The 22,620-nt window shown below is 37.8% G+C and overlaps 3 protein-coding genes and 1 pseudogene across 5 annotated transcripts; 3 read left to right on the top strand and 1 right to left on the bottom strand.

The window, feature by feature from the left end:
- Window positions 1–788: 788 nt before the first annotated feature.
- Window positions 789–2,036, top strand: LOC131621908 (receptor-like protein 35). The gene has a single exon (XM_058892972.1). It carries the CDS (start codon window positions 789–791, stop codon window positions 2,034–2,036), a length of 1,248 nt encoding a protein of 415 aa, XP_058748955.1.
- A 1,491-nt stretch (window positions 2,037–3,527) lies between these two features.
- LOC131621808 (glyoxylase I 4-like) lies at window positions 3,528–4,124 on the bottom strand (annotated as a pseudogene).
- Window positions 4,125–9,710: 5,586 nt separating this feature from the next.
- Window positions 9,711–11,331, top strand: LOC131621754 (B-box zinc finger protein 25-like). Of its 2 annotated transcripts, none has more exons than XM_058892803.1 (3): window positions 9,711–10,047; window positions 10,437–10,739; window positions 10,832–11,331. In XM_058892803.1, exons 1-3 carry the CDS (start codon window positions 9,865–9,867, stop codon window positions 11,069–11,071), a joined length of 726 nt encoding a protein of 241 aa, XP_058748786.1. In that variant the 5' UTR covers window positions 9,711–9,864; the 3' UTR covers window positions 11,072–11,331. The 2 variants fall into 2 exon arrangements, with proteins under 2 accessions (XP_058748786.1, XP_058748785.1); XM_058892802.1 differs by having other exon boundaries at window positions 9,723–10,047; window positions 10,829–11,331.
- Window positions 11,332–12,696: 1,365 nt separating this feature from the next.
- LOC131621753 (uncharacterized) lies at window positions 12,697–16,103 on the top strand. Of its 2 annotated transcripts, XM_058892799.1 has the most exons (6): window positions 12,701–12,880; window positions 12,957–13,210; window positions 13,421–13,629; window positions 14,912–15,022; window positions 15,498–15,542; window positions 15,754–16,103. In XM_058892799.1, exons 1-6 carry the CDS (start codon window positions 12,778–12,780, stop codon window positions 15,911–15,913), a joined length of 882 nt encoding a protein of 293 aa, XP_058748782.1. In that variant the 5' UTR covers window positions 12,701–12,777; the 3' UTR covers window positions 15,914–16,103. The 2 variants fall into 2 exon arrangements, with proteins under 2 accessions (XP_058748783.1, XP_058748782.1); XM_058892800.1 differs by lacking the exon at window positions 15,498–15,542 and having other exon boundaries at window positions 12,697–12,880.
- The last annotated feature ends 6,517 nt before the right edge of the window (window positions 16,104–22,620 follow it).

Raw genomic sequence — 22,620 nt, 5'->3', positions numbered from 1 at the left:
TAAAATATTATCTAATAATTGTTTATTAAATATAAAGTAACGGAGGAGAAAATTGAAGATTTACAAAATAAATAAATAAATTAATTTGATGTCACAATTGAATATAAAAAAAGATTAAAAATGAAAAATTCTTCTTAAAAAAATCTTCATTCACAAACCAAGACATATTAAACTTACCTTCCTAATTTGTTTTTTTTTCTCTTGTTTGAATTAGTATTGTAATAAAAAATCAAGATCAAATAAATGATATTATATTTAAATATACAATTTTATTCAATTATTTAAAATTAATTAATTATACTTTTAATTTTGTACAGCTTTGAGATAATCAAATGGGGGAAACACTTTTTTTATCATTCCTTTGATTACACTCATTTCTTATGCTGTCCTTTCCACTTAATCAAACAATATATTGAAGTTATGGGTTAGGTTGTTTTTTGTTGTGCATGTTAATTGCATTCTATGACTTCTTTTGTAAAACAACATTTTCTTGTAGAAAAATCGTGTGGTTTTATATTTTCAAGAAGATCATTCATTGCAAAGAGTGTTCAACATAAACCACTAAGACCAAAAGATTTTTGTCCAAACATAATAAGTTCATTTGCTTAATCTTTAAGGTTTTGCATTTAGGTAGTCTGGATTCTTGGCATGTCTCAAGAATTTACTTATATATATATAATTTTTTTTGTAATCATATACCATGATGATCTTATAAAAGAGCATTTGGAAATTCATAACAACAAACAACATATCACAAATCAAAACCAAAACAAAATTTCTTCAAGAGGATGGTGAAAAAAATACCTACTAATTTTGTCTCATCTCTTCATTCTCTTTTAGCCATAATAACCGCAATTTTATATCTTATACCATCACAAATTCACTCATTAACTCTCAAAGATGACATTAATTCCCTTCGTGAAATAACAAATGCCATTGATCCTAATTCAATTGCTCCATATTCTTATATTCGCAGTTGGGACTTCAGAGTTGACCCATGTGAAAGCAAGGGTTCCCAATTTCTTGGAATATTATGTAATTTGCCTTTAGATAACTCTTCTAGTAGAATAACAGCAATCGATCTTGATGGAATTGGTTATGAAGGATTCTTACCACCAGCTATTGGAAACTTAACGGAGCTAACAATGTTAAATCTCAATAATAACAAGTTTAGAGGACCAATACCTGAAACCATTGGAAAATTGAGAAAACTCACTAGACTCTCGGTATCAGATAACTTTTTTACTGGTGTCATTCCACGAGAAATCGGTGAACTTAAGAAACTTCAGTATATTGACCTTTCAATGAATAGGTTTTCAGGAACAATCCCTTATGATATGACAAGTTTGAGAAGCTTAACATACTTGAGTTTATCTAACAATAATTTTGCAGGTAGAATTCAGAACCTCACCGGGTTATGGCAATTGAACACATTAGACATTAGTTTCAATCAATTCTTTGGTGATCTACCAAATCTTCCAGTGAGTTTAAGAAATATTTATTTCAATCATAATATATTTTCAGGACATGTGACACCTCTAAAGAATCTCATACACCTTAGATGGTTAGATATAAGTGACAATAGACTTTCAGGAGCTATACAAAGAGACATTTTCTCCTTAAGACGGGTTATTCACCTTAATATTTCTTTTAACAGATTTACATCAATGGATGTTATTAATTATTCTGGACAAGGGCCACAACTTTACTTACTTGAGGCTCAAGGAAACAATTTGAGGGGTAATTTGCCTATAAATTTGGTGAGATTCACAAACTTGACTATTATAAATTTATCAAATAATCAATTTCATGGTCTTATTCCAAAAGAATATGGACAAAAACTAAGGACATCATGGAGACGATTGTACTTGGATCATAACTTTCTTACGGGAAAACCTCCATTAGAGTTTACTCACACATCAACAAATGTTAAAGTAAGTCTTGGAAACAACTGTCTCGATTGCCCAACAAATGTTGTTCTCTGTCGTGGAGGACAAAGACCAGGAACAGAATGTCCTGGCCAACACAACATATGAAAATCATTCAACAACAATAAGCAAGTTGAGGTTTTTTTAATTATAAAGATGTTGTTAGTATATTAGTTATATCTAAATAAATAAATAAAAGTAATTATGGGAAAAATATATGCATTTTTCTTCTTTTTATAGATAATTTACTTTCAACATGTTCATTTTAATTTTGTTATAACTTAAAAACTATATTATTTGTTGAATCATATTTTGAATGCAAGAGATAAATTACATTGTAGTATAATTCTTTAGAATTAAAAGTGAAAAGTCACATTGAAGTCAACTCCAAGACCTAATTGAAGTTTAAAAATAAAATAATAAAGAGGATTATATGTAACTGAGATGTTTGTATAGTAATAATGTAATAAAATGAAATGTGCCTTGTGCAACAATGAAGTTGAACAATTTCAAATATATAATATCAACATATGTGTGACTATTATTAGTAAAAATATTACAACCTACTAGGGGTGGCAAAACGGGCCCGGTCCGCGGGGAAAACCCGTTTTACCCGCACTTTTTTGCGGGGCGGGGCAAGGTTTTAGGCCCGCTCTCTTTAATGTGTCCGCCCCGCCCCGCCCCGTTTTTTTGTGGGCTTTTGCGGGCATTTGTTTTTTCATAGAATTTTACTATTTTTAGGCCTAAAATGCCGAATGCCCGCGGGCTTTCCCCGCCCCGCCCTCACTTTTTTGCGGGGCGGGGCAAGATTTTAGACCCGCACTCTTAAAAAAGTCCGCCCCGCCCCGCCCCGTTTTTTCGCGGGCTTTTGCGGGGCGGGCCTAAACGGGGCGGGCATGCCCGTTTGCCACCCCTACAACCTACCATACAAGAAAATTAGTTAAAAAATTGTGTGTACGCACATGTTCTGGTATTGTACGCACATTTATTCACAAATATTAGAAGTTATACTAAAAAATTATATACGGTAAATTAGCATCCTTTGGATTAATAGTAAATTTTTCCCGTATATAAAAATTATTTTTTTTAGGATTAAATATACGATGCCCCCTTGCCATTAGGGCGAGATTCGGTTTTACCCCCCTGAAGTTTTTTTTTTTGTAATCCGCCCCCTATAAAACAAAGATTATGTTTTCTGCATCTCCTGTTCCTTGTTTGGCTTACTAGACAATAGAATTTTTCTAGTTGGCATTGTTTGACTTGCTAACTGGATAAAATTCAATGCCACATAATAATTTAATAATTCCTTAATTTATATTTAATTAAAATTTATTTATTTATTACTTTTTTAAAGATTATTTTTTTACGTCTTTTTTATATTAATTTTATTATTATTTTGTATAAATTATTATTTTAAGTTAATCAAAATAATAAGTTAAATTTAACAAATTTTCAACTCATAAGACCCATTTAGTCTCAACCCATTTACAATTATAAATTTTATGTATGTTTGGTATATAAAGAGTGTTATTATCTCTACACCAACCGATGTGGGACTTATATTTTCCATATCACCACCCTGCAACTTATATTTTCCACCTACTGTTCTGGTGGTGACATTAAGATGTGCTCCACCTTGATTCCTTCATCCTCTACCAATGTTATAACATACTTCATCCCCATTTCTTCCAACCTCATTTTCACAAGTCCAACATTTGTACACTATACAGAACCAAATTACAAGTACTTTTAATAATTGTTTGTTTGAATTATATATAGTTTCAAACTTATTTGAATATAAAGCTCAATTACCAAAAATGATATGTGGTTGTCCTTTGGATTAATGGGTCGTGGTTCATCCATAGAGGTATCAAATGCATCATAGTTTGAATTCCCGAGCAGGTGTATTCCAAAACCATAACTATACAGCCTACACCAAAACAAAATAAAAAAATTGAAACCCAATGAAAACTCATACAAACAAGGAATTGAGAGAGTATATGGAAACTAACTAGGCTCCATTGAATTTGAAAGAGGAAGGGCGTTTGATGAGACCAAAACCCAAAACTTCCTCATAAAACCTCATAGAATCTAACACTGATCTGCATAATATAGAGACATGATTGAGTGAGAGAAGTGGGAGTGGTGCTTCATAGCTGCCAGTTATCTCCATGTTCATATCTTCTCTCTTTCAACATTACATGCTGATGGATGTATTACGAAATGCATGTTGAAATGACACAAGAAAGCATGCCCCACAAGAGGCAAGACATGAACCAAGAATGGGTAAGAGGAGATAACTAATAACCAGTTATGTTCTAAAGTGAACAATCTACTACACAATTGCAATTATAAAAATTGGTAGAACAATTTGTTTTTAGCAATATGGGTGTATGATGTTGTCTGGTTTTGGCTGGAGAAAGTGGCAATATTTAAGAGTGTATGAGATGGTTGGTGTTGTTGTTTTTTGTTCAGTGTTGTTGCTGTATGTATATTAACAAGTCCCACATCGTTTTTTACAAAGACAAAATGAGCTTTTATAAAGCAAACACACACACACACACACACACACTTATGAATTAAAAACATACTCATACAATTGGGCCTCTAATGCATCAAATTTGGGCTTAGGCCCAAATATTAATTTTTAGAATTCATAAAAACTAATAAATATTAATTAGTTAAAAGTAAAAATAAATAAATTTTAATTAAATATAAATTAAGGAATTATTAAATTATTATGTGGCATTGAATTTTATCCAGTCAGCAAGTCAAACAATGCCAACTAGAAAGATTCTATTGTCCAGTCAGCCAAACAAGGAACGGGGGCGCAGAAAATAGAATCTTTGTTTTATAAGGGGCGGGTTACAAATAAAAACTTCAGGGGGGCAAAACCGAATCTCACCCTAATGGCAGGGGGCATCGTATATTTAACCCTTTTTTTAACATCATTTATAAAAAATATTAGAATAAATAGTAAAAAAAATCTCGTTTATTAAAATATTTGGACCAACAATGCATTTTTATTTATATAAAAGGCTTAAATACAGTTTTGGTCATTCTATATCCATTTTGATAACTTTTTAGTCCCCATTTAAAAAAAACCACATTTATGGTCCCCTAGTATCAAATTTAATTTTTTTTTGGTCTTCCATGATAAGAGTAGCCCATTACACAACATTACAACAAGCATAGTGTGAAAGTCTTATATAAACACTAGTCTTTGGTGTTCAAATTTCGATGTGGGACTTAAATGTCTATATCATAGGTGGCAATTCGAATGCAAGGGAAAACGTGTGAAGATACCTCAGATACCTTTCTCACCTAAGTTATATATCTTTATGTTGATACATAGCCTCATGATGCTAGTAATTGTTTTCTTTGATTTCAATAGCTTCCAGGTGATACCAAAATTCCCAAATCAACTTGTATTAAAACATATGATGTGAGAGACTCTCAAGGTGTTCTTTGGGTATGGATGCATCCATAGACACGTTCAAATGTAAGTAAAATACCTTGGTTTGAAATCTTTGCAAGGCCAATGTTTCAGGATATTTCAACAACTCGTGAACTCCCTTATGATCATTCTATTCTGCTGCAAAACTTGATGTATCTTGATCATGTTCCAATCTCGCACGGCAAAACATATTGGATTGCAAAAAAAGAATATGCACAACCACTAGGTTTTTAGGTCACTAAACAAACTGATAGAGGTTTGTAGGTTGGTGGGAACGAGAAAAAGATAGTTCTAAGCCTAAATTCTTATAGTTTAAAGATCCTTGTGTTCTGTAAAATAACAAAGAAATCATTGATAAAAATGTGAAGTAAACCACTTCAGTGGTTTATTTCTTTGTAGACCAACAGAGCAAGGATAATCAATGTTGATAATGAGGTTTAGAACAACAAAAATATCTCCATTAATAAAGTTGTTTCTAGGATGGTTCTTCCACCAGAAAGCTAAGAAAAACTCAAAAATCAAAATGCAAACATGTTTAGCATTCTTGTAATTATTGTAGTAATCATAGGTGATCAGCAAGACTGTTCAGAATGTGGTTTTTGCATAGGTAATCAAACTCTTGCCATAGGGAAATTTCTTTCTGGAGCTGTAAGTTATCTATAGTAGCTTTAGCTTTTGCGACAATGTCTGATTCAAACGTTTTAAAAGTTTCGTCTAATTCCGCAGTTGACTTACCATTAGTTAGTTCGATTGCTCCAGAAGGAGCAATAGGGATATCTTAAGCCAAAACATGAACAACCTTTTTTATAGTTAAGAAAATTTTCATCTTAGCTTGCCAACATTTGAAATTAGATCCCTCAAACTTGAATGGTGTGTCATTCACAATAGCGGATGCAGTAGTACCGATAATTTCCTCAGTAGCCATGGCAGTTACAGAAAATGTCTTAAAATTGTTGTTTATTCAGTTTTGAAAAAATTGCCACAAAGAAAATTATCGGGACGAGTCGCGTACTAGGTCGCTTTCTTTAAGACGTTTCGTCGTACTGCCAATAATCATGCAAAGCAGTTCGAGATTCAACGATGTCTCTAGGATAAAACAGCCCGTTCAGAAAATACGAGTATCACTTGCACTGTGATAGATCGTTAGAAGTACACCTTCAGAGGATATAATAACCAGTCGTAGTATCTGGAATTAATCCAATCGAAAACAAAGAAGAAATAATTTAGATGAAGCAGAGTAGGAGGAAGAAAGAAGACAGAATTCGAATAGGAATTCTGGAGTGCGTTGCAAATGAATGAAAGGACTCTATTTATAAGCAACAGATCCAACTGAGTGGAAAAAATCGTGGGCGAAAAAATCGTGGGAGAGTGGAACCGGCCAAGTCAAAGTAGCCACTTTTTCACTTGGTCAGCAAGTCACACGTATGACTCTTGGTGGGCAAGTAAACCAGTCAAAATTTAGGTTAAGACTTGGTCTAAGTAGGACACGTCACTATTTCATAATTAATTAATATTAAATATTAATTAATTTCCTACTATTAAATAATAGTATTTAATGTTTCAACGTATTAATTAATTAATTAATGACAATTAATTTCCACTAATTCGGGTTTCAAAAAATTAATTAATCTAGACCAGACCGGACCAAACCGAGTCGGCCAGACAGACAGCGGCGGCGCGCGTGTGTGTCTTGATGGCATATGGGTGTTTCCTAACTCCTTTACAAAATTGTAGGTGCCCTTGGGCCCAACAACAATTGTCCAAGTTGGAATATATATACACTACTAATATTTGTGGTCCCTCCAATGTGGGACTAAAATGAATCCTTTCAAATTCATTTCCATACTAGTTCTTACTTGTGCTCATTTATTGCTCATTTAATGTCAATAAATCATTCCAACTCCCACTCTAAGTTAACATTATTCCAAGAGTTCCAACAATCCCCACTTGAATTTAAAAGGTGGTTTTTAGAAGTACGTCATAATTTTCTAAGATTGTGCATAAGCAAAGGTGTCTACGAATTGAACCTTTGCATATCAAGTAGGATTTCGATTCAACAAGAGTGGCATTATTGTCATAAACTATATCTCAGACATCATACCCACACACAACCTTTTCATTAAGGTGTATTCTTAATAGCCCGTGCATTTAATGGCCCTGCACTTGTATCCCGGTTTAGTTAAGGCTCTAGGAATTCTGCCTCGAAATTCCATAGGAACCGGCCTCAGTTCCACAATCACATAGCTGAATCTATCGAGAGTACTACTGTAGCCTAGGTACTCCCTCATATAGAGTATACATCTCATTAAGAGTGACAAGAAAAATGATTAAGAAACAATAGAAGATATTGATTTCTATTTCTGGGATGATGATGATGATATTCAAGACGCATGTAAAGATAACCAACATGTTATTCTTGGCAAATTTCTATCATATAATCGTATACACAATCTCTCATTAAATACTTGCTTATCTTGAATCAGGTGTGATCTAGCAGGTATCAAAATCGTCGACCTGGAAATAGGTTTATACCATATATCTATGGACAATCCTCAAGATATTAAAGACATCCTTAAAGGCAAACCATGGATTTTCATGAACTCTTGGTTGATTGTAAAATTTTGGAACCACGCAGAAAACCCTAAGATGTAGATTTCAACTTGGTCCCTCTATGGGTTCAAAACTGAGGAATTCTACTCAAGATCCAAACAAAATAGATAGGGCAAAAAATAGGATCCGAAATTGGACCAGTCATAAAAACAGACTTATACAACTAGCCTAAGAAGATTACTATTGTCAAAACAAAGATCATATTTGATGTAATGAGTGGGTTTTAGATATGAGGGACTTATAATATTCTATTTCAATTGTGAAATCATTGGCCAAATGACAAGTTATGTCTTAAAGACAACTTAAAATGTTTGAAGCCAAAATTTAAGCAACCCTTTGGCCCCGGGATCAGATCTATAGAATATGGTAAAAGAGTCTTAGAAAAAATATACAAGTACTACAACAGCAACCCAATGAATTCCCCAAGCTACAAACTTTTTAGCTATATTCTTGAAGCCATGCTAAAAAAAACTAGGAAAACTTCAGATTATTGAAAATCAGACCCATCAAATTTCGGAAAAACGGAGATTTGCTCTAATCATCTACCTAAAAGACATATATTCTTGAAATTTAGGAAAACAAGAGACTATGCCTAAAGGAAAGCACAATCATCCCATCATCTCTAGTGGTAGGCTCATCTCTAGGAGCCAGTAGAGAGCAATGAAGATTAGGAGTTGGAACTGTCGAGAGTTGGGAAACCCTCTCACAGTCAGAGCTTTGAAAAAGATGATTACTTTCTATCAAGCAGATATTATCTTCATTTATAATCGCTAAAACTCAGCAAACAAAGCCTGAAATACAACCCATTAGCAAATAGATCCATGAGGCGAATCGAAAAGCACAAAAACACGTGAACCGTGAAAATTGCTAATTTTCTAAAATCCCAAAATCGGACCGACCGCGACTCGACTGTAGGGAGTGTTGTAAGACCTCTGTCGATCACTATTGTACGAACCTCTGTCGTCGTCGCTAACCACCGCCTCCGACAGGGTGTCGCTGTCGTCGCGTTCTGGCGACCACCGTCTGGCCGCCGCCGCTAACCACCGCCTCTGGTTGGGCGTCACCGCCGCCGCGTTGTGAAGGCCGCCACCGCCACCAATCCCGATTCTAGAAACCACCAAATTCTGGCCGACCTCCGCCGTCCGACTGTCGGCCACCGCATCTATGGCACCTCCTGACTCAGTTTCTTTTTATTTCTGATTTTCCGACGTTCTAAAATATTTTATGGATTTTTCGATTATCTAATTTATACAATCTTCAATTATGTTTTCTCCCTTAACAAAGTTTTTAAGGCATATGTTATAACCTATAACACAATAAGTTAACAAAGATACTATTTTGAACGACACCATTACAATTTGTACAAATTTGTGAAACTCATAAACTATTTTCATCAAATAGATACAATTTTAAAAACCAAAATCCCCCTATATTATTCACTCAAAAATGTTTAAATCAAAACCATAGCCTAGGTTTGATATAATGAAAGATCATTGATTTCATCCAACTGTTTTTTTGAAAGCAATTAACAGCCGACAATCTAGACATATACAAACATATCTAACCTAGCTGTTGTTAAATATCAAATCATTTATATACAGAAAAAACCATGGCCACAGAACATTACATCAGTATATAGATGACTTCACAGCCACACACAAACACATGGCATAGAAACCACTGTCCCCACTAACTCGTGTTCTTTTCATTACCGTTCCCTTCAAGCTTCTTATCTCATCCACTCATTCCCTTCAAATAACATCATTTTTCCATTCTTAGCTTACTATTTTGTCTCATAAAGGTATCACCACTCTATATCCATTCTTCTTGAGTTGAGATATTGTTCTACTATAGAGTGAAAAAAGTAATATGAAAATTCAGTGTGATGTTTGTGAGAAAGCTCCAGCAACCATGATTTGTTGTGCAGATGAAGCAGCTTTGTGTGCTAAATGTGATATTGAAGTTCATGCTGCTAACAAGCTTGCAAGCAAACATCAGAGGCTTCTTCTTCAATCTCTCTCTAACAAGCTTCCTAGATGTGACATATGCCAAGTAATTATTACTATACCTCATGTCACATTTATTTAGTTTAATGAATTTTACTGTTTGAACTTAGATTATGAACTTAGTTAAATGTTGAGATCTAGATTAGGATATGATATTTGCATCATGATGTTACAAGTAGCATCTTTAAGAAAGAGATGCTTAGGTTGTACTAGGACCTTATTATTCTAGGTTATGTTTCTACTAACTTACCAGCGCGCAGCTACTGTAGACATAAATATTTGTCATGTCATGACCAGTAGTTACGCGCTGATAAGTTGTTTTTGATAATTTATAGAAACAATTTATAACATGTTTATAAGTTGTTTTTCGGCTTATTTTCATAAGTTTTTAAAATAGCTGATGAAAATATTTTGTTTCTTCTGATGTGCAAACAGGATAAGGCAGCATTCATATTCTGTGTAGAAGATAGAGCACTCTTCTGTCAAAATTGTGATGAAGCTATTCACCCGGCCGGCAGTCTTTCGGCCAACCACCAGCGCTTCCTCGCGACTGGTATCCGAGTGGCTGCTGCGAGTACTAACTGCGCGAAAGACGATGAAAAGCCTCACTTGGAACCACCAAATAGGAATCCTCAGCAAGTTTCTGTTGAACCTCCTTATCAACAAGTCCCTAACTTCTCACCCTCTTGGGGTGTTGATGACTTGCTGGAGTTAGTAGATTATGATTCCCATAACAAAGTGAGACATGCAACTTTTTTCATAATTGATTTTAATTTTAAGTTATATTTGAAAATATCTAAACTGATTTTTGTTGTTACTTGGCTTAGAAGGAACCCATGCAATTTGGAGAAATGGAATGGTTCACTGAGGAGGGACTGTTTGGTGAAGAGTTTAATCAAGAAGCTATTTCTGCAGCTGAAGTTCCTCAGCTTCCAGTGACTCATCATGCTAGCAACAATTATTCATCACACAGAAACTCAAAGTCTAACAAAAAGCCTAGGATTGAGCTCATACGTGATTATGATTATGATGATGAGGATGAGTACTTCACAGTGCCTGATCTTGGATGAAGAAAGTGATTATGTGGGAGAGAATAATTTTGGAAATTTAATTATTTTTCTGAAATTCTTTTAAAAGAAATTGTAAAGAAAAGTTATTCTTCCAAATTAAGATTTTGAAATTGTATATTCCTACTTCTCTTAAAGTACAATAGTTTAAGAGTTAAAGTATATGTTTTTGAAGTTGTATGGAGTTTATCATATAAACTTTCATGTATGTCTGTTTCTCACTTTTATAAGAAAAAATTGTTTATAGTATTCTACTTTATTCATTTTAACATATTCAACTATAGCCTTAGAACAAATTTAATGCTGATAAGATAAGATATTGGTTTATTATAGTTCACGTTTCATATAGCTTACGAGCATTGCACAAAGTTTACTTGGCAGAACAACAGCAACTAACTTTTAACACCCATAAAAAAATCATTTTTATTATACTATTGAAATTGAAATGCAATGGCTCGATAATTAAAAAAATCAACAAAAGATAGAAAAAGTAAATAGAAAGTCTTAATACAATGGTGGAATAATAATTATTTTTTTTACAAAATTTCTCTTTAAGTTCTATTATTTTGTCTACGTTGAATATCCCATCATATTTTATCTTTTTTCTATCAAATGGGTATAGACTTTCAATATTATTTTGTCTACATATTGAATATCCCATCATGAGTATAGACTTTCAATAGGTAGTGAAAAGCATAAATTATTAATTATTTTCAATTAATCATTAATACATAAAATCAATTTAAACTAAAATATTTATACCTATTCATTTCATAACATGAAGATAACACAATCTGACATAGTCTATCAATAATATCAATAATTTAAGGTTGGAGAATCCTCCAGAGAATCCTTCATCTACGGAACCACCATAATCGTCTTATATAAGCCGTACTAATTAAGCACCTCTACATGTATCTCTGGCTTAACATGATTGAACACACAACACCATGTGCCTCCTCATCGTCACCTTTGAAGCATTCTATACGAGGGTGACTACGTGATCCGTGAGTCTCTTTGATCCTTATGCGGTGAGAATCAGTGAGACATATTCTACCGTCTAGTGTGCAAATGACCATAGACATATTTGCGGTCTTAGTGAGAGTTCTCTAAAACTCACCTAATAAGTTTTGTCACTCAATTTAAATAGGGTTAAATATGATTTTGGTCCTATAAATTACTAAATTTTATTTTTGGTCCTATAAAAAAAGTGGCATGTTTTGATTGTACAAAATTATTGCAAACGTAATTTTAATCCGTGTTGTTAAACCAATATGTATTTTTAAATGATTATTTTACAGACATGTTTAGAACGCTATAAAAAATTCCTTTAAAAAATTCAAAATTCGTCTAAAAATTCTTTAAGAATCAAGTGTCACCCCTACCTACCACTATTTAATTTTCATAAATCGAATAATTTTCACAAATTGAATAGAAGAAAACTTACATACAATTCCTTAAGTGTGGTTTATGCTATTTACCAATAAAAATATGATAAGTGTACTTTAATATCATAACCAAGCGCTTGGGCTCGAGTGGCAAACGAGTCTTTGCAAAGGACGATATTCGGAGAATACCGAGATCTATTCCTGGCCTAACCAAGTTAGGTGTGAGTGTCAATTTTGAAGAAGGAAGAAAAAAATAAAACAAAGAAGAAAGTGCCACTGACATTGAGACATAACTGGAAGAAAAACAAAACAGAGAAGAAAATGGACTCGATAGAGTTAGACGAAGCCATTACAGTAATAGATTCATGTTTATCACAAATCAAATGGCGCCTCAAATCTTCTTCAAAACATCGATTACAATTAGGTCTCACTTTCTCTCTCACTCTCTCTTCTCTCAATTTCTTCATTCAATCACTCACATTCAATTCACTCCTTCACAGATATCATTGCCCTAATCACAAGAATGAGACCAGTAATAATGATCGATTATGGTGGAATCATGCCTCAACTTCAGCACCAACTCTCTTCACTCCTTCAACTCGCCCAAAATGAATCTCCAATTTTTCAACATCTGAGGGTGATGGTTATACAAGAGATGATTTACTTGATTCATGTAACTGAAATAACTGAATTTCTTGATTCAAGTTTGGATTCGAAATTGGTCTTTGCTGACCTCGAACACGAATCTCCAAAGGTACTGTTATCTCTTCCATAAGCCAATTTTTAGCTTATTTTTATAAACTTTTTAGGATAGCTTATGAAAATAACTGCTAGCTTATATGAACAGTTTGGCTTTATTATGATATGAGTTTATGCTAGTAGTGTTTAATTATGTTGCTTATTTACTATTTCATTTTTTGGCTGAGTTTATTCCTAATGGATGTTTGGTAAAACTGGTGTTTAGTTGATAACAGAAATAGAAAAAAGTCAATTAGGGATGCAGTTGGTTTCGATTCAGAAGCTGTTTTCAACGTTTTTTTCTTCTTACGGGGAGGCAAAGTTGGTGGATGATGCTAACTCTTCTGCTCATTGTTCTGAATCTTCTTCTACTGAGTGTATTGATCTTAGTTATTGTATGGAAAACACTGACATCTTAGTGCCAACATTGAACGGGTAATTCCTTTTTTCAGTGGGTTTTTCCCCTCTTTTGTTTTTCCATCTTTTGTCATATAGTAGTATGAAGTATATTAGTTTGTTACATTAGTTAGGATTCAGTTAGGTAGTTAGTTGCTCTATTTATATAGAGCTCAATTTCACCATCTTTGTTAATATGATTGCTAATGAGAAATCTCTACTCCCGGCCTCATAAGCTTAAACTTTCTCTCATTTACCTCAAACTCTGATTCTTAAGATGATGTTAGATTTTATCTAAGATTCGTTGGGCTATCTGCTATCGAGTCAATAGGGCCACAATCCTCATGTTCAGTCTTGGGCGTGAAAGAGGTTTGTTGAGACTTGAGAGTATCACAATGAATGATATATGGTATGAAAATGTATTTGTAGATGGAATCATCATTCGCCTTATAAGTTGGTTTTGTAAGGTTTAGTTAAACTCAAGCAGCCCAAATTTTAAGATGGCCAATGGCTTTTCTTGTTGTAATGAATAGAACTTCCTTGCTTCCCATAGAAAAAAACTTGTTCAAGACACACTTTAAAAAAAATACTATATTACTAATGTGTAAATGGAATGTTTGGTTCCACTAATTTAAGCTCCCATTTTAGAGGGCAAAGCAAGCAAGATATGCCAATCAACCTTGGGAACATCATTTGGGTATATTTTTTACCATCTATGATTTGTTATGCATGTGCAGCCAATGCATCAATTATATTTTTGATCAACAACTGAGATTATCTTAATTTCTATTTATTTAAATTAAGTTGTTTCCGACCCCACTTAGTGGGTAAGGCTTGGTTGTTATTGTTGTATTTAAATTAAGCTGTACACTTTCAAGGAACTAGATACATATCATCCTATGTTTTACTTTACTATATTTCATATATTGGTTTCACTATAGTTACAGATTTATTGGGATGAAAGAGTTGATTAGCTTTGTACTCATTTGTTGTGGAAGATTCTTGTATACTTGAAAATATACACAGCTCCACTAATAATCCATCTTCTATACCTACACCGTTTTATTTACCCTGAAAGTAGTGGTAAGTTAGTACCGTCACCTGTTGTAGACGTTAGTAAGTCATGGTCTAATCTTATAGTCCTGCTTGTGCAAAGGAATTGGCATTTTTCTGCAGTATTTAAATCTCTTTGGGTGGTGGGGGGTCAATATCAATGTACGCTTCCTTAATGGTGATTCCGGAGAATAACATAGCTATTTGTTCCTTATTAAACTGGTAATATGTGGTATGCTGTCTCATTTTAGTGTATTTATTTGTTCAGATGGCTTCTAGGATATCCAGTGGTGTATCTATTTGGGAAGGATCATATTGCTGACGCCGTTTATAATCTTTCTACCAAATATCTTCACATTTTCCAAGTGTTTGTCTGCAGGTTTGTTTTCCTTAGCCTTTTGTCCACGGTTTATTTTATGAAAATACAATTATAGCTCTGATCCAGATCTATAATGGCTGTAAGTTAAATATGTTTGTAGTCTCTAATCAGACCTACAAACATATTTCCGTCTAATGCCGAAACTGGATTCAATTCTCAAGCATGTCGTTTGTTCCCAAAAAAAAGTATTCTTAGAAGCACAAAGTAAGAAAAAAGATAAATAAGACCAAGAAAGAGGTTAAAAAGAGATAACAAGATTCTTTGATATCCACTTCAGTGTTTTTGTCAACAATCAACAAAGTGTGATAATGCTTGACTTGATAACTACTCAACCTAATTCTTGAACTGAGATGATGATATTATTGACTTGTCAACTATATTGGAATCACTAAATCTGATACGGTCTTTCATTTTTTTGCTTTCTTGTCAGACACTTTAACACAAATTGACTATATTAAAATTTGAGCTCTTGCAGAAATAGTAATCTCAAGAAAGGAAATCAAGCTGAAGAATTGTTGAGGTGAATACTACTTGTGAATTTGTAAATATCATTTAGTAAATCAGAATGTTTGACAGTTGAAACACGACACGCGGCTCAGTTGATATATGGAGTTCCTTATGGGTCAACTAATTTTTTTTTTGAACAATTACACAAAAAACTAACTACCTGTACTCAAATTATTTAGTCAATGAGCATATTACTGATATTCTTTCTAATCATGTTTGAACAGCTTTTCAGTGCCTTATGATTTAAGCACAAGAGGGAGTAAAGAACAATGGGCAGAAGCTTTTTTAGCTCAAATGCAGGCAAAATGGGAAAGATGTCCAAATGTTTGGAATTCTCTAAAAATGGAGGTCAGTGAATGTAATCCTCAAGCAATTGTGTTATAGTTGTACACGGCTTCTAGGCATAACAGAATTTGATTCCCAAAAACTACATAAGATGCTTCAATATCTGTATGTACTCTTAAACAAATGGAAATATTTAAGAGAAAACGACTTTCATTTATTGAAAATGTATTATCTTGATACTTCCCTCATGGACCATTTATAAAATTAGAATTTAGAGTTTTGAACCAAAGTAATTCCTCTGGTATGTTGTTTGAGAAAGTGCATTGGATGATTATATAAAGTAATTTGGTACTACTACAAACATTGGGTCAATAAAAGATAAACTGATCACAATAAACTAAAAAGTAATCAAACACTTCCTGTGTTGACAATCAATGGTCACCAATAATACTTAACATAAATAGGGTTTGAACAACTCAAATTTGATTAAGCTTAACTCAAGTTTGAAGTGAATCATTTTTAATTTGAAGCAACTCAATTCAATTTATGTAATTCAAAAACAACTTTTTAAGATATCATGTCTTTTAAAATTTAACAATTTAATAGTAATTAAACGAAAACAAAATAATTTTATAGTAGTTTTTGAAAACATTTTTTTTACTAATATAAATTGAAAATGCAAAGGCGTTATTATGCCTCCTTTGTTGGCATAAAATAATTTTCTAATTGAAAAAAATAAATGTAAATCAGACATATGAAAAATTCATATTATTTTTTATAAAATTAATTGTAATTATGCTTTAAATAATAAATTAATTATATGTGAACAAAATAGATCAACATGCCAAATTTTAACGCAAAAAAATCAGATATCTGAAAGATATTCGTCCAATCCAACAACTAGAATAGATGGCCAAAAGATGTGGTATATTCTTTCCGTTTCACAATATTTGTCACACTTAATCATTTTAGGCATTAAAAAATTATAAAGGAAAGAAATAAAATAATGGTTTTGCTCAACTAGCCTATTATTACTGATTTTTGTGTTTATATTATCAAAATAGAAAGTGGAGAGTGATAAGAGGACCCATATAATATTAATTTGATGTCACAGTTGATAAATAAGTCATTAAAGTCACATTAATGATATGGTGACAATTTTTTGACACAAATATATTTTTAGAGAAAAGGAATATACATTTTTACATTGTCAACCATCAATCAGATACATATATTCAATTCTTACATATTTTTATTTTAAAATAATAATATGGCATGAGAAGTATAAGAATTTTAATTTATTGTATGTTTAATTTTGATTTATACAATGCATTCTATCTAAACTTTATATGTTAGCAATATGATAATTATTCTGGATTGGGCCAAGAATTAGGCCCAATGCAACTAGCCTATTATTACTGATTTTTGTGTTTATATTATCAAAATAGAAAGTGGAGAGTGATAAGAGGACCCATATAATATTAATTTGATGTCACAGTTGATAAATAAGTCATTAAAGTCACATTAATGATATGGTGACAATTTTTTGACACAAATATATTTTTAGAGAAAAGGAATATACATATTTTTACATTGTCAACCATCAATCAGATACATATATTCAATTCTTACATATTTTTATTTTAAAATAATAATATGGCATGAGAAGTATAAGAATTTTAATTTATTGTATGTTTAATTTTGATTTATACAATGCATTCTATCTAAACTTTATATGTTAGCAATATGATAATTATTCTGGACTGGGCCAAGAATTAGGCCCAATGCAGCTTCGGCCCACTGGACCTTCGAGGTCCAAACCAAGTCGCACCCACCACCATGTGAAATGGTGCTCGTCACCTCCTTGCTCGGCATGGGTGCTCCCCGCTGACATCCCTGCCGAGGACCATGCTCTCCGCGAGCGCCCTCCTCGCCGAGGACCCTGCTCCTCGCAGGACTCCTTCATATCCAATCCTCCGAATACTACGGAGTCCACGTGGCGCCTATAAGACCGCGTCTCCCTTGGATTACGGAGCGGTTAACCAGGACAGAGGGCATCACGCACCTCCGATATTTCCGCCCAGGAAACCTGGCAGTCTCCTAGTTGGGCCTGGGAATCCAGCCCACTAGCGTGATCATGGCCCAGCGCTGGGGGCTATAAATACCCTCTCTCAGTAGAGGGTCAGGTATTCAATTCACTTCTAACCTTAGCTTATACTTGCTCTCCTTTGCTCCTCTACTCACTTTGGCATCGGAGTACCTTGCAGGTACACCCCCCCTCTTTCACTTCACGAAGACCAGCATCCGAGCAGGCCTTGACGACTCTTCTGATCAGGTACGATCAGTGGCGCCGTCTATGGGAAACAAGCTCCCCCTTCTTTAAAGAAACAAAGATCAAAGCTAATCCATCCTTTGATCGTCATGGCCGGCAACAACAACAACACCGTCCTCGTCCCGACCCCCGATCCTTTCCGTCTCACGAAAATGATCGAGGAATCCACCCCGGCCCTGCACCGACGGGGGGGACGACGGCGCTCTACTGAGGGGAATGGGAGGTCAGGTCATGAGACCCCCCAATCCATCAGAAGGCCACCGCCTCAGCACGTCGAGCAAGCTCAGAATGACGAGACCGAGCAGCTCCAACCTCAGAACAACGGAGAGGAAACAGCTCGGAACGATCGGAACGCCGAGTTGATCCAAACCCAGCCCGAACAACCGCTGGCTCGCGTCCAACACGAGACTGACCACAGAGACGGGCAGACTGCCTCCTCCTCCACCCGTTCCCTTGAGAGACCAAGAACTCACCATGGGCAGACTCGGGATGCTACAGATGCCCGTGGGGAAACTGACCCCGCAACCCTCGTCATCCTCAAAGAGCTGCAGCGGACCAACCGCCTCATCCGACTCCAGGGCGAACGGATTGAGAAACTGGAGAAGAGGCATCGTCATCGTTCTCCCCCGCGGAGGCACCGTCGATCGCGTTCCTCCTCTTCGCGCTCCCCGCCTAGAAGGACTCGCCGACGCTCACCATCCTCCTCGCGATCTCCACCGAAAATATCCCGCCGCCAGAGGTCCTACTCGCGCTCCCCTCCGCGAAAGAGCAAGAAAAATCGGAGGCCTGAGACCACAGAGGAGGAGAGCCCTTCTCCCGACAGAGAGGAAAGAAGGCTCGCCAGGAAAGGGAGGAAACCTCGCAAGGAGGAACCCGCCCGGCGTAACACGCGCTCGATCTCTCCGAGCGCCAGCGACGAGGAGGAATTCCGCAGCCCCTTGTCCGAAAGCATCCGAAGGGCTCGCCTTCCCCGAGGAATGGAAAAACCCCCGACCTTGGATGCGTACGACGGGACCACAGATCCCGACGATCACATTAGGAACCTGGAGGCCGTCATGGAGTATCACGTCGTCCACGGCTCCATCAAATGTCGGATCTTCCTGACCACGCTTCGGAAGGGAGCAATGACCTGGTACAGGAATCTCCCTCCTAACTCCATCAAGTCTTGGGCCGAGCTCAAGGAACCCTTTCTGAGCCACTTCACTGCTTCCCGCCGTCAACCGAAATCAGAGGCAAACCTCGAAGCTGTGGTCCAAGGGACCAACGAGCCTCTCCGAGACTACCTCGACAGATTCAACAAGGAGGCTGTTCAAGTGGAGACGACTGATTACATGAAAAGGTATCTCCTCGAGCGAGGGCTCCTCCCTGGCAGCGAATTCAGGAAAGCGATAAAGATCGAAAAAATGCGATCTATGAACGCCATCTTGAAAAGAGCGCAGGCTTTCATCTCCTTCGAGGAGGGCGAAGCGGCCGCAGTCAAAGCATCAAGGGGAAATGGTGTTGCCCGGAGCTCGAGCCAAGACCCGTCTGCCGCGCCCCGAGCAAACGAGAGAAAGAGGGACGATAGGTCCCGCGACACAAAGGAGCGCAGAGGGCCAGCAGGACGCTTCAACGACTACACCCCCCTAAAAGTTTCACGGGAGAAGATCCTGGCCGAGTGCATAAACGCCGAGTTCAGAAACTCCAACATCAGGCCCCCAAAGCCGAATCCCTCCCGGCCGGGGACCGACAAGTCCAAATACTGCAAGTATCACAAGAGCCACGGGCACCTGAAGGACGAGTGCATACACCTGAAGGACGCCATCGAGACACTGATTAAAGAGGGTCACCTTTCTAAGTACACAAGGAAAGGAGACCCTCCCAGAAGGAATGACCGTCGGAGCTCCGACGAGGGCAATTCACCGAACGCCAGGCCGCTGCAGGTGGCGTTATCCGTCACCCGACCAGAGGACTTCATACCCCCGGTCGGAGTGACATCTGCCCTCAGCGTCAGGGAAGGATTCCCAACAGCAATGCTGATATCCAATGGCGGGGACCCCGGCTCCCTCACAATCGGCTCAGTGAAAAGGAAGTTCGACGAGTTGATCAGCGCCACCACGGACCTGACCCCAACCCTGAGGAGGTTCAAAGGGAGGTCAGAACCGATCACCTTCTACCTAGAAGAGCTGCCCGGCGGCGTCCCGAACGCCACAATCCCACTGCTCGTGCGAGCAAGGATGGCGAACTTCGACGTCCGTCGGGTCCTGGTCGACGAGGGAAGCTCGGTCGACATCATGTACTCCCACCTCTTCCAAACCTTACAGCTAGACGACTCACATCTCACTCCTTACGTGGGCTCCGACCTCCAAGGGTTCAACGGAACAACCACAAAGCCGTGGGGTTACGTCGAACTGCTCGTCTCCTTCGAAGAGGGGGAAGCTTCCAGGCAAGTCAAGACACGGTTCTTGGTGATAAACTGCAAGACCCTCTACAACTGCATCATCGGGCGCCCCACTCTGGCCGAACTCACTGTCGTCCCCTCGACCGTTCACCTGAAGATGAAGTTCTATACGAAGAGGGGACGAGTAGTCACTGTCAATGCCGACATCGAAGCTGCTAGGAGAATATTCGACACATCAGTAAAGGGACTGGAGCTGATCGCCCCACCCACCAGCTCCAACAAAAAACCAAGGGCTGAAGATAAATTCCCTCCTGAAGATCGGCAGACGACAACAGACGTCAGCTCAGTCGACCTCGACGCTCGGTTCACAGAAGAGGAGCTGAAGAACGGCGAGGAGCCTCAGCCGAAGGCAACTCACCCTATCCGGCCCATTCCAGACGGGGATTTCGAGCTCATTCCTCTGGGTGACAACCCCGACAAGGCTGTGAAGATCGGCAAGAACATTCCGGACACACCGAGGAAGCAGCTCATAGCTTGCCTGAGGAACAATGCCGACTTGTTTGCCTGGAGCGCAGCAGAGATGCCCGGACTCGACCCTGAGGTCGCCTGCCACACACTCTCCATCAATCCGACCGCAAAAGTAGTAGTTCAACGTAGGCGTCGGCAGTCTCCCGAGAAAGCGGAGGCTGCCGAGAAAGCTGTAAAAGATCTCCTAGAGGCAAATTTTATTTCCGAGGCCAAGTATTCAACTTGGCTCTCAAACGTTGTACTAGTAAAAAAATCTAATGGAAAATGGAGAATGTGTGTTGATTATACCGATGTTAACCGGGCATACCCCAAAGATGCATACCCATTGCCTAATATTGATAGGCTGGTCGACAACTCGGCCGGCTATAAATTATTGTCATTTATGGATGCTTATTCAGGATATAATCAAATCCCCATGGCGAGATCCGATAAGCAGTGCACGGCGTTCATGACCGAGTCGGGCAATTATTACTACAACGTAATGCCCTTCGGACTCAAGAACGCCGGAGCCACATACCAGCGGATGATGAACAAGGTTTTCCGAGGAGAGATCGGCGACACCCTCGAGGTATATATGGACGACATGATCGTCAAATCTCGAGAAGACGCCGACCACACGGCACATCTTGAACGGGTATTCGAGCAGGCCAGATCCTGCAAGATGCGTTTCAACCCAGAAAAGTGCACCTTCGGAGTACGGGCGGGCAAGTTCCTCGGGTTCTACCTAACCGAGCGAGGAATAGAAGCCAACCCGGATAAATGCCAAGCATTCTCGGAACTTCCTACCCCTAACAATAAAAAATCTATCCAAGTACTAAACGGAATGCTCACAACACTATCCCGTTTCGTCGCGAAATCCGCCCAGCATGCCCTCCCATTTTTTAAGTTGCTTCGGAAAGAAGCGACCTTCGAATGGTCCGAGGAGTGCGAACGGGCATTATCTCATCTCAAACAGGTACTTTCCCAGCCGCCCGTCTTATCCCGACCAGAGGGCAACGAGATCCTATATCTCTATCTGGCTGTCTCAAACGAGGCGGCCAACGCGACTCTAATCCGAGAAACGGAAGACGGACAGAAGCCCGTATATTTCACGAGCAAAGCCCTACAAGGGCCCGAGGTGCGATATCAGCAGATAGAGGAAGTCGCGTTGGCCCTAATAACGGCCGCCAGGAGGCTGAGATACTATTTCCTTGCTCACACCATTGTCGTCCGGACAGACCAACCCATCAAGCAACTCCTCAGCCGACCAGACATGGCCGGGAGGATGCTAAGATGGTCCCTCGAGCTTTCCGAATTCGACATACAGTACGAGGGTAGGAAGGCACTGAAAGCTCAAGCACTCGCCGATTTCGTGGCCGAGATGACCTCGATTTCCAACTGCCGGACTCCCGCCGAAAATAAGTGGACCATCTATGTAGATGGCGCTTCGAGCAACTCGGGAAGCGGAGCCGGAATCATCCTAGAAAACGACGAGGGGCTCGTCATCGAAGTATCCCTGGTCTTATCTTTCACCACGTCAAACAACCAGGCCGAATACGAGGCTCTCCTAGCAGGCCTACGCCTCGC

The sequence above is a fragment of the Vicia villosa genome, unplaced genomic scaffold, assembly GCF_029867415.1.
Source record: "Vicia villosa cultivar HV-30 ecotype Madison, WI unplaced genomic scaffold, Vvil1.0 ctg.000011F_1_1, whole genome shotgun sequence".
NCBI classification, from domain to species: domain Eukaryota; kingdom Viridiplantae; phylum Streptophyta; class Magnoliopsida; order Fabales; family Fabaceae; genus Vicia; species Vicia villosa.
The sequence above is the reverse complement of the archived record's forward strand: the minus strand, read 5'-3'. Positions and strand labels throughout refer to the sequence as shown.

What these genes read in the sequence shown, in the direction of transcription:
- LOC131621908 (XM_058892972.1), top strand. Translation starts at nt 789, where the DNA reads ATGGTGAAAAAAATACCTACTAATTTTGTCTCATCTCTTCATTCTCTT.
- LOC131621754 (XM_058892802.1), top strand. Translation starts at nt 9,865, where the DNA reads ATGAAAATTCAGTGTGATGTTTGTGAGAAAGCTCCAGCAACCATGATT. An exon ending in CTAGATGTGACATATGCCAA is followed by an intron (nt 10,048 to 10,436) that starts GTAATTATTACT and finishes ATGTGCAAACAG; the next exon opens with GATAAGGCAGCATTCATATT. An exon ending in ATTATGATTCCCATAACAAA is followed by an intron (nt 10,740 to 10,828) that starts GTGAGACATGCA and finishes TACTTGGCTTAG; the next exon opens with AAGGAACCCATGCAATTTGG.
- LOC131621753 (XM_058892799.1), top strand. Translation starts at nt 12,778, where the DNA reads ATGGACTCGATAGAGTTAGACGAAGCCATTACAGTAATAGATTCATGT. An exon ending in TCGAACACGAATCTCCAAAG is followed by an intron (nt 13,211 to 13,420) that starts GTACTGTTATCT and finishes ACTGGTGTTTAG; the next exon opens with TTGATAACAGAAATAGAAAA. An exon ending in CAAGCTGAAGAATTGTTGAG is followed by an intron (nt 15,543 to 15,753) that starts GTGAATACTACT and finishes ATGTTTGAACAG; the next exon opens with CTTTTCAGTGCCTTATGATT.